The 12,267-nt window shown below is 35.8% G+C and overlaps 1 protein-coding gene across 1 annotated transcript in view; it reads right to left on the bottom strand.

The window, feature by feature from the left end:
- The window catches only part of GLCCI1 (glucocorticoid induced 1), a gene marked incomplete at its 5' end in the record, with an annotated part of 111,657 nt that overhangs the window by 30,186 nt on the left and 69,204 nt on the right, over positions 1-12,267 (bottom strand). The window contains 2 exons of the mRNA XM_035021392.1: positions 795-947; positions 5,786-5,902. Of these exons, the coding sequence (XP_034877283.1) occupies positions 795-947; positions 5,786-5,902 (270 nt within the window). The remainder of the gene's footprint in view (positions 1-794; positions 948-5,785; positions 5,903-12,267) is intronic.

The following is a 12,267-nucleotide window of genomic DNA, read 5'->3' as shown; positions in this document are numbered from 1 at the left end:
AATGCATAGCTACACCATGAGAAGATACCCACACCCAATAGGATGTCTATAATAAAAAAGAATTACAAGTATGGGTGACGATGGGAGAAACTGGAACCTTCATACAAGTAAATGGTGTAGTACAGACACTCTGGAAAACAGTCTGGCAGTTTCTCAAAAGGTTAAACAAAGAGCTACCAAACCAGCCATTCCACAACTAGGTATATACCCAAGAGAAAGGAAAACATGTGCGCATGAAATCTTGTATATGAACTTCATAGCAGCATTATTCATAATAGCCAAAAAGTAGGAACAAGACCATGTTCATCAATTGATGACTAGCTAAATAAAATTCACACACTGAGTATTTGACAATAAAAAGGAACGAAGTACTGATAAGTGTTACAATATGGGTAAACCTTAAAAACATTATGCTAAATGAAAAAAGTCAGTTACAAAAGGCCAGGTATTGCATGATTCCATTTATAGGAAATGTCTAGAACGGGCAAAGCTGTAGACAGAGAAAGTAGATTAGTAGTTGTCTACAGCTGGGGGCACTGGAAGGAAATGAGGGATGATTGCTAAAGGATCAAAGTTTCTTCCTGGGGTGATGAAAATGCTGTAAAATCGATTGTGGTGATGGTTGCACAACTGTGAATATACAAAAAAAAAAAACACTGAGTTGTACAATTCACATGGCTAAATTGATGGTATGTGAATTATAGCTAATAAAGCTGTTACCAAAAAAAGGACTTTTAAGACAGTTCTAAATATTAAAGAAAAAAAAAGGATTCAAACATTGCACGTAACCTTACCTTGGACACTTCCTCCTTCCCATTATTTTCTTTAATGAATACCTTTTCTAATTCAGGACTTATTCCTTCTACATTGCAGGGCACACGTGAAACGGATGATTTTGGCACTGATATATTTGACAGCGGCATAGGGACTGATCTTGATCCAGTAGCCTACAAAACATAAGATAAGGTGGTGTCAAATTATTTGTGGCCAAAAAAACCAAGAAATCAAGAACTAAAGAGCACGGTAAATCTGAAAATGGAAACTCAAATGAGTGGAGTTATTTCAACATTTCAAATACAATTTATAAATTCAGAATCACATCCAGAAATTTAGGTTCTAAAGTAAGGAAGCTAAAAACTCTAGAGTCAAAATAATCCTTTAAGGTGAAGTGTAAAGGTATAATGGCATAACATATACACTGTTTCATTAGGACAGCAGACAGACTCTTCTGCACCGTTTCTTTTTCCGTTTGCTGTTTTTACTGAAAAAGCATAGTTGAAATCCTGTCAGTTAAGTGGATCATGTGGCTTTACTGGACAGCTCTATGTGTGTGTTTAAAAGATTTGTTTCCTTCACTGTTACAATTACCTTCTAGTATTTTTAATTTCCATTTTGAAAACCTTATGGATTATTAAATAATGTGGCAACAATACATCATGTTCAGTTCAGTGACACTCACTTAACAACTTTAAGGTTGTTTTCAAAAGTCTTTTGGAGAAGTTCTCAAGAGTTAACCACCTCTCACGGTTGTCACAGACAGTACCAAAAAGTATAAGATAAGCCTTTTAAAAATTTTAAGATTTTATTTTTTTTTAAAGATTTTATTTATTTGACAGAGAGAGAGACAGAGCGAGAGAGGGAACACAAGCAGGGGGAGTGGGAGAGGGAGAAGCAGGCTTCCCGCCGAGCAGAGAGCCCGATGCGGGGCTCGATCCCGGGACCCTGGGACCATGACCTGAGCCAAAGGCAGATGCTTAACGACTGAGCCACTCAGGCGCCCCTAAGATTTTATTTATTTGACAGAGAGAGAGAGAGCGCACAAGCAGGTGGTGTAGCAGGCAGAGGGAGAAGCAAGCTCCCTGAGCAGGGAGCCCGATGCGGGGCTCAATCCCAGGACCCCAGGATCATGACCTGAGCCGAAGCAGCCACTTAACTGACCGAGCCACCCAGGGGCCCAAGATCAGTCTTTAAAAAAAAAAAAAATCCAGTATATTTAACATACGGTATTATATTAGTTTCAGGCGTATAATAGAGTGATTCAACAATTCTATACATAACTCAGTGCTCATCATGGTAAGTGTACTCTTCATCCCCACACCTACTTCAAGTACTCCCCCCACCACCTCCCCTCTGGTAACCGTCTGTTTGTTCTTTAGAGTTTAGAGTAAGATAAGCCTTTTGATGCTCAAGAAACTTCTACCACAGAAAGGAAATAAGGAAAACAAAGATGAACAAGGTAAAAATAAAAATAATCATGTTCTCTATCTTAGTCGGAATGATTAAAGTTGATCCGTAGGATTCATAATGAGGTGGACTGCTAATCACTGATTAACACATGAATAATATTTCCTGTACTCAGTGCTGTGCTTCTGCCATCTGTGAACCGCTGCCTGCTAATGTCCTTTGTTATTGATGCACGAGATTTTTTCATATTGAAGTTGTACCTCTTTGTCATACATGTGCTGCTTACTTTAGTATCAGATACCTTTCAGTACTTTTATCATTTTTCATTTTTAAATATTTAACCTATCATGATTTATTTTTGTGTATGGTGTGAAGTAGTATGTTTTTTGCCACCCAGTAATCAAACTGCCAACATTTATGATTCTATATTTGATTTCCTTATGGATTTCTATATTTGATTTGATTCTGATTTCATTTCCTTAACAGATATTCCCTATACAGAGCTTCACTTTAATTGCTATTTTATAGTACATGTTGGTATCTTATAGGAAAAACCTTTTCAAATTTTTTCTATTAATTGGCATTAGTTTTCCATAGGACCTCTGAGAACAACTTTTCAAGTAACAAAACAAGTCCTTCTAAATTTCTGTTGGAACTCAATCTGTACATTAATTTCAGGTAAATTGCTATTTAAAAAATATTGAGTCTTCCCTTCCCATACATGAATGTGTTGGGACTTCCCATTTAGGTCTTGGTTTTGTATTTCATATCCTCAATAAAGTCTTATAATTTGCATATTTATTTTATGTCAAATTCTAGGCATTGTATATATTTTTCTTATATACGTGTTTGAGAACTGTAACATAACAAGTAACATATATTTGGTGTCTGTCCTGGTTCTTGACACACAGTTCCCAAAATTCTTGTAATTTCCTGAGTGATAGGTATGCTAGGGGCATCTTTTGGGTTCCCGTATTTGGTTTCTCACCCTGGAACTGGACACAGAGCCCCCAAATCCCTTGGAATTTCCTGGATGATAGAAGGAACAGTCTTCTATTCTAATGAGGTGACTCTTGAGGGGCTCCTGGATAGCTTCTAGTCAACAGAAAGATCAAGCCATGATTATAAGCTTGGAACTTCCAGCCCCACACATCCTCTGGAGGGGGCAGAAGGGCTGGAGATGGAGTTAATAATGGATCATGCCAATGTGATGAAGCCTTCATAAAAATCTCTAAACTATGAGTTCAGAGAACTTCCAGGTTGGTGAATACGTATCCACATGCCAAAAGAGTGGCACGCCCCGACTCCAGGGAGGCAGAAGCCCCTGCACTTGAGACCTCTCCAGACCTTGCCCTATGTACCTCTTTATCGAACTGTTCGTCTGCATCCTTTATTATATCCCTTATAATAAAAGAGTACACATAAGTGATTCCCTGAGTTCTGTGAGCCATCTAACAAATTATTGAACCTGAAGTGGTTGTTGGGAATTACTTTTTTATAGCCAGATGGTCAGAAGTACAGATGACAATCTGGGACTTGTGACTGGCATCTTAAGGGGGGAGGGTGGGCAGTCTTGTAGGGCTGAGCCCTTAAACTGTGGGGTCTGTGCCAACTCCGAGTAGTTAGTGTTATATTGAATTGTAAGACACTCAGCTGGTGTCTGGAGAGTTGGCAAATGGTATGGGAAAACCTCCCACACATGTGGTGTTAGAAGTATTCTAAGTAGAGGGTACAGTGGTTTACCTTCATTCATATAAGAGAAACTACCAATTTTTATGTTTACATTTAATCGTTTAAGTTCTCAGTTTTTTCTTTTTGTTATGAAAAATTATAATCATAAGCATAATTAAATGCTATACCATAATGAACTCTCATGTGCACATCATCCAGCTTCAAAAATTACCAACATCTGCCAATCTTGTTTCATCAAGTATCCACTTTTCTTCTGTTCTTAGATAATTTTAAAGCATATTCTAGACTTCATACTTCGCCTACAAATATTTCAGTATGTATGGCAGATAATTATTTTTATACCTAACCACAATGTCAAAAATTCAATGTAAATTAGGAACACCTGCCTAAGTCTTTTTTGTTAAATCAGCAAGTCAATAGATCTTCTATAAATGGGCTCTTACAGAAAAGGTGCTTGAAATAAACAGAGTAGGAATAAAATATATTATTTCTACCAGATAAGAAAAAAATCATACTTTGTCTCTATAATATTGCCTTTTTGAGAATTTAATATAATGAATCATACACTATGTAGACTTTTGCTTCTGACTTCTTTCACTTAGCGTGATGTTTTTGAGATTCAACCGCGTTCTCATAAGTATCAGTAGTTCCTTCCTTTTTACTGCTGAGTAGTATTGCATGGATATTATGAAATGTTGTTTTATCCATTCACCAGCTAATAGATATTTGTTTCCATTTTTTGACTCTTATAAATAATGCCTCCATGAACACTGATGTAAAAGTCTTAGTATGGACATATGTTTTTATTTCTCATGCCTAGATATCAAAGAGTGGAATTTGGGGGCTCTATAGTCAGTGTATGTGTGTTTAACTTTTTAGGAAAATGCCAAACTGTTTTCCAAAGTGGTGGTACCATTTTGTGTTCCCATTAGCAATGAATGTCTGTTCTAGTTGATCCACATCCTCACCAACACTTGGTACTGGCTATCCTATTGGTTTCAATGGTTTAGTTCATTCACTTTGATTTTCTAAATATAATCATATCATATACAGATAATGAAAGCTGTTTCTTTTTCTTACTGCTCTGTCCAGAGCCTCTAAGCCACTAGCAAGTAATATCAGTAATTATGGGCATCTATGACTTGATTTTTATTTTAACAGAAATGCTTCCAGTATTTTATTGTTAGGATCTCACTACACTTGCAGTAAGTCACATTAGGAAGTATCCTATTTTTAGTTAATAAGGTTTTATCACATAAGAATACTGAGTTTTTATCAAATATTGTTCAGCGTCTACTTTGACCTTCTGATGCAGTTAACTAAACTAACACCTTTCTTAATGCTGAATCATCCATATGTTTCTGAAACACCCTGTTTAGTTTTGTTTTGATTCACTACTTGGGTTTTTCTATACTACTGTATTTGATTTACTAAAATTTATATCAATATTTTAAGTGAATTTGGTCTAGAACAGCATTCCCCAAACTTATTCCATGGAAGTACATGTTCCTGGGGTGGGGGGAAGTTGGGGGATCCCCAACAGAACTCTAATCCTCAATTTCTTCTTATGTAAAATAGGGGTAAATATAGATAAAGAGATATAGATGGTTTAAGGTACTATTAGGAAGATTAAATGAGATAATGCCCATAGTTGCTTAATAAGTGAATGAGCTAGGATTTTAGTATCAATCATCCTTGAGGTGACTACACTCTGTTAGGTCTATTATTAAAAGAAAATTATGTATATGGAGGGGTGAAAAAACTTCTTGCAACAATTTAACCAGTAGTAGTAATTTAGTAGAGCTAGGGATTTATATTATTAATTTTTTAATGCTAAAATAATGGATCCCCCCTTTATAATGAACCCTTTAAAAGGAATTATTCAAATGTGGACAAGAAATTAGCCTACCTGAGTGTGATTGATTGTTACATGGTTGCCATGAAGAGGTGACTGACGATCTTTCTCCTTACCGTGCCGACTACTCTGTTTACTACGTTGTAGTTGCTGCCTCAGTTTGGCAATCTGCTTTGGGGAGAGGGGAGGAGAAATAAGATGAGAACAAAAGTGAATACCAGTTTTTAAGTACTTCTTATTTTAATTTTTGGATACTAATAAATCATTTTTTTCCTCACAGGTTTCAAGAAGAGATAATATTTCACTGCAAAGATTTATTCTTCCAAGTTTCTAGGATTAAAACTATCGAAAATAAGAGGTACAGACTTCCAGTTATACAACAAATAAGTCGTAGGGATGTAAAGTACAGCATAGGGAATACAGTCAATAATATTGTAATAACTATGTTTGGTGACAGAAGGTAACTAGACTTGTGGTAGTAACCATTTCAAAATGTATATAAATGTTGAATCCCTATGTTGTCCAACTGAAACTAATATGTCAACTATACTTCAATAAAAAATAGGCTATAAAAATGCTTCACTTGTACAGTTAAAATAGTGTTTTGGTAAACATGTAGACTAAATTTTTCCACATTATTTCAGATTTTACCTTTGTACACCATGAATATCTTCTTCTTTAAACACTTTTTATAAGGCAAAAAACTAGTATTTTGGATGCCAACTGATTAAAGTCAAAGCCAATACATTAATACAGAGACCACATTAGTTTCTAAGTTCCCATCTTAGCTTATCAATTACTAAACACTTCAAAATTGTAAATGGTATTAGCAACTCACTAGTATTGAATATCTTACTGTATGTTACTCTTTAGTCACTCAACTTTTATTTTACTTTCCAGTTTTATGGAGATATAATTTTGACATACAGTATTGTGGAAGTTTAAAGTTATTGAACATGTTGATTTCATACCTGTATATACTGCAAAATGATGCCACCATAGCATTAGTTAATACCTCTACCCCGTCCCATAATTACCATTTCTTTTTTTGTGGTGAGAACAGTTGAAATTTACTCTTTATAGCAGCTTTTAAATATACAATACAGTATTATTAAGTATAATCAAAATGCTATACATTAGATCCATAAAACTTATTCATCTTATAACTGGAAGTGTGTATCTTTTGACCAACCCCAATTTCCTCTACCCTCCCGCCCCTGGTAGCCACCACCATCACCACTCTACTGTTTCTATGAGTTCAACCTTTTTAGAACCCACATACAAGTGATATCATACAATATTTGTCTTTCTCTGCCTCACTTCACTTAGCCTAATGCCTTCAAGGTTGACCCTTGTTGTTATAAATGGCAGGATATCCTTCTTCCTCATGGCTGAATAACATTACAGTGGAGATATACACACACACATATATACACTACATCTTCTTTATCCATTCATCTGTTGATGGACATTTGCTATAATCATAACTTAGAGTGTATTCTCCTAAACGGAATGGTAACACTCCCAGGTTTATGAGAAAAGTCATTATTGCAATATGGCTTGGAATTCATTAAACTACTGGGTATTTACCAAAACAAAAAACAAAAAAAACACCACACACACACACACACACACACACACAAAACAAACAACAATGCTAATTCAAAGGGATATATGCACCCCTATGTTTATAGTAGCAGTATTTACAATAGCAAAACTATGGAAACAGCCCCAGGGTCTGTTGACAGATGAATGGATAAAGACAATGTGGTATATATACACACTGGAATATTATTCAGCCATAAAAACGAATGAAGTCTTGCCATGTGCAAAAAATGGATGGAGCTAGAGAGTATAATGCTGAAATAAGTCCGAGAAAGACAAATACCATACGATCTCACTCATATGTGGAATTTAAGAAACAAAACAAAGGAAAAAAAGAGACAAAGACAAACCAAGAAATAAACTCTTAACTATAAAGAACAAACTGATGGTTACCAGAGAGGAGGTGGGCGGGGGATGGGGAAAGCAGGGGATGGGAATTAAAGAGTATAGTTATCATGATGAAAAAAATAATTAAAAAAAAAACAAGATTACATATGCAATCAAATGGTGCAGTTAAGGGTCTGCTGAATTGAAAACTGTGCCCATTTCTGGTTTGGAGAAATGGCCCCCACACAAAGTCCCTTGGAATCACCTGGGAAATTAAAAACAACAAAACAAGACAAAACAAAAACAACAACAAAAAAACCCCCAAACTCACAAAGTCCTGACCAACGCAGATCCCTGTACCTGTCCCAGACTGATTTTTGGGGTTCTATATAGTCTCTGTGCATCAGCATTTGGGAGCCCTTGGTCCAGAGTGTTTGAGGTTATAAAACTGCAACCACCAGACCCATCTCCAACTGCGTATAGCCTAGGATGCCAATACTTAGCAGACAGAGGATTCTATCATGCCACTGCAGCACTGTGGGACACCTTCCTTAGAATTTATCGTAGCAGAATAAATTTTCTCAAAATTAAATAAAAGCTCAAAACTGGAACGTAAGTATTGCCAGAAGGTACACTTCTAACAGAAATAACTTATATTGAACACCAAACTGGTTGGAACTCAAAAAAAAAAAAAAAACTAATATATTTTAGATGATGTATAATCTGCTTCAAATATGCCAGACCAGGAGTAAAATATTCCTGAGCATTTTATAAGGGACTAATTGGCAATTTGGGGGAAGTTATTTAATATTGGCATTATTTTCTTTGTAGAAAAGATGACACTAATCAACTAACAGTTATTCCTTGAACACCTATAGTGAGCCCGGTTTTATATTACCTACTTAGGCAAAGTGTAAACACAAGTAAAGTCTGTAAAATACACTGATTTCCGCAAGGACATAAAGCAAAAATACAATGTATTTTAATATTAGCGAAATACTTACCTTGGATAACCATGGCAATAAAAAGCAAAACAGACAGTTGCTACTAAAGCCTATAAATGCTCAAGAGGAAAAGTATATAGGTTGCTAGAAAACTCATTTTTTATCTATGGCAAATAGAAGACAAACAGCATGGAAGGAAATAAAGCACCTGAACAACGGAATGGTTTACATTCTTTCTTTTATATTAAGATCCTTAGGTTCCTTCAGTTGTTGTTTTTTGGGGTTTGTTATTTATTTATTTTTTTAGATTCCTTCAGTTTCTTAAAAGCTCTTTGTAGCTTATGGACCTCTCATACAATGTTGTTGCAAAGATATACAAGTAAGATGATCTATGTTAATATTTGTGTTCCCTACTCTCTGTTGAGATGATGTAATATTTTTCTAGAGAACATTAATTTTCATGAGAAAAGGAATCAAAATTAGTAGGTAATCATTATAAATCAGGACAGATTATTCTCCAGGATAAAAAATAAATAGGATTTCAAATTGTACAAGTCATTTAATTAGGATAGAGGTATAAAATTAAGTGTTTTCTGAATATTAATGATGTTTCCGTGCTGTTTCAAAGCTGGCAAGAGCTTGTACAGAAGAGCCCATAATGCCTAGAGATTAATCAAGGCAATCTGTAATTTTTCATTTTAAAAATAATCTTCAAAAATAAATAAACAAAAATAATCTGAGAATGATCAATTCAAATCACTCTATTTTTAAAGGCTTTGAACCATCAAAGTAAGCCAGAGAAGTTTTTGTTCTTAACAGCCTTAACAAATCCCTGAAAACAAAAAGCATCCATCATGGTATACACCTTACTTTGCCTGGAATACCCAGGTCAACTATGCAACCTTATAGTTTTCACATAACATTGTTCATCTCTGAAATATTACATAGCTACGTTGTTTTCAATTCAGTAGAGATTAGGGTAAATGGGAGCCCATCTTCCTAAACATATGTACTCAGATTACAAATTTTAGTCAAGAACTATGTAAAATGAAAGCAGGACACCGTAAGTCCTCCTTTGCTTCGGAACAAGGTGGTCCCTGTGCTGCTTACAGCCACATTCAGAAGAGGGGCAGGCCTACATAACAACGGCGAACACTGTCATCTTCCATACTTTTGTTTAGAATGTCCCTTCTCTTTTTCCTATGATGCTCAAGAGCCCATGGCCATCTGAAGCCAGTGGAGAGTTGACTTTAGAACCAGTGGAAGGAAGACACAAAGTTGTCTCTGGGAGGAAGGGGCAGATGGGCAATACTCCTGCCCCACACACATACACACAACCCGTCCCATCTCATCCACAGCTCTGCAGCTCTGCCCAGGACAGCCTCTGTAGGCCCACATTCTATCACACTGCGCAGAAGCTCCTTGTCCTCACTTCAGGGGATCTACCCACCCCAGTCACTAAGATGAAATGCCCACACAACCTTCATTTACAAAGCGAACATTAAGCTTTACTGACTTGATTTTTTAAACTAAACTATAGATATATCTAACTTTGTGTTTCTAAATACTCATTAGCTACTCTGTGGCCTTAGAAAAAAAAATTAAGAATGGACCTTGAGGGTATTGTGCTAAGTAAAATAAATCAGCCGAAGAAAAATACTGTTTGATCTCACTTATATGTAGAATCTTAAAAAAAAAATTCATAGAAACAAAGAGCAGATTGGTGGTCGCCACAGATGGGATGGGGGCAGGAAATGGGCAACAGTGGTCAAAGGGTACAAATTTCCAGTTACAAGATGAGGAAGTTCTGGAATGTAATGTATAGCATGGTGACTACAGTTAATACTGTACAGCAATTTGAAAGTTGCTAGGGGAATAGATCTTAAAAGTTCTCACTACACACAAAAAAACTGTAATTATGTGAGGTGACAGATGTGTTAACTAAGCTTATGGTCAAATCAGTACACTGTATACCTTAAACCTACAAAATGTTATATGTCAATTATAGCTCAATGAAGCTGAAAGAAAAAAATATTAAGAGGGAAGGAGAGAGGAAACTCTTTAAACATGAAAGGGGTTTCAAGCACATGAGCTCCAAGGTTTAAAAAAGCCAGGGAATAAGTGACCCTGGGTCACAAAGAAGAAATAATAAGTGTAGAGGGAAGAATTAGCATAAATACAAAGAACTGACTAAAACATCTGTGAAACTAGATGAAGAAAAATCAGAGACTGGCCCCACTTAAAATCTGAGAACTAGGAATACATTTTATTGTGAATTTTTGGAAACCTAATTAACATCGTGCCCATTCATTTGCTATTTCTGTCCTGTTAGTTTCCCCCACTATTGTTAAAATTTAAAAACAAAATAAAACAAAACTCAGCCTCAAAGACTGGTTGAGTACCTTCGCCTCAGATACTGAAAGGAAGAGAAAGATTTCTCACAATGAATTCCACTCCAGAGTAGGCCAGGGAAATGAGAAATCTTAACTTAAAAGGACTAAGAGCTAGCAGTAGGAAAGGAAGCAGGGTTCTGGGGCTTTGGGAAGAGAAGAAAAAAAAAAAAAAAGAGAAGAGAGCTAGTTTAAAACCAGGAAGGAGGCACTATGCCACCTTTATGTAAATTACCTCATTCATTTTTTAATAAAAGCGTATGAAATAGGTACTATTATCTTCCCCATTTTATAGGTGAGGGAAACTGGGGTAGAAGGTTCAAAAGCTTACTAAAAGTCACACAGTTAAGTGCTGAAACAAATACTTGAACTTAGGAAGTAGAATTCCAGAATCTGCTCTCCTAAGCATTATTCCCTACTGTCTAAAGAAACAAGTTAATAACTTACAGGGAGACAACAAAATCTTAGAAAAATTTGACAACTGCTAAACTAACAACAACAACAAAAACACCCTGAAACAGCTATAAAAGATATTAACCCAGCATTTTTTTCCGAAAATAAGTTTGAGAAGTCATGAATTTCAAGCTGTCGTTCCCTTTTATATGAAAAAAAAAAGGAATATGTGACAAACTTTAGTGTTTATAAAGATCAAGTGTCTCAAAACAAAGGTTCTGGAGTCCAAAAACAAATTTAACATATCCCTTGTCAGTGTTCAAAGGAATTTAACATGCAATAGTGCCTAATCTAACACCAAAAATAAAAATTTAGAACTTCCTATAATTGCTCCATAAATACAAATAATTAGAGTTATTTTCCTGTTTTTTTAAAGTGCCAATAGGCAAACCCTAATGAACTAATTGCTATTCATTCAGCCCCATGAAATGAACACAGGCATATGCAGGCACAAACATCCATAAAGAAAGAACACAGATACATGCAAACACATATACATGCAGAGGTCACCTGCATGCACATCAACCCTTGCATGCCCACAGACAGACATACCCTACTCACCACGTGCATGCACACATAAACCTGCTAACCCAGGAATAGAGGGAGATACTCCCACATACAAATTCATCCCCACAGATACAGCTAGCTTTGGGACTTTTATACATGTAAGTTTTAATACAGAATTATATTTACAGCCACCAATAAGGCATATTTGTCGAGAGGCATGTAAATAACACCACCAGACTAACATTTAAAAAACATTTAGTTCACAAACCTGCTTGATCCCATGAAGTTATTATATTTACTTTACAGATGA

This window comes from Mirounga leonina, unplaced genomic scaffold (genome assembly GCF_011800145.1).
Source record: "Mirounga leonina isolate KUSES-001 unplaced genomic scaffold, KU_Mleo_1.0 Mir_174, whole genome shotgun sequence".
Classification (NCBI taxonomy): Eukaryota; Metazoa; Chordata; class Mammalia; order Carnivora; family Phocidae; genus Mirounga; species Mirounga leonina.
This window is presented reverse-complemented; position numbering and strand designations above follow the sequence as displayed.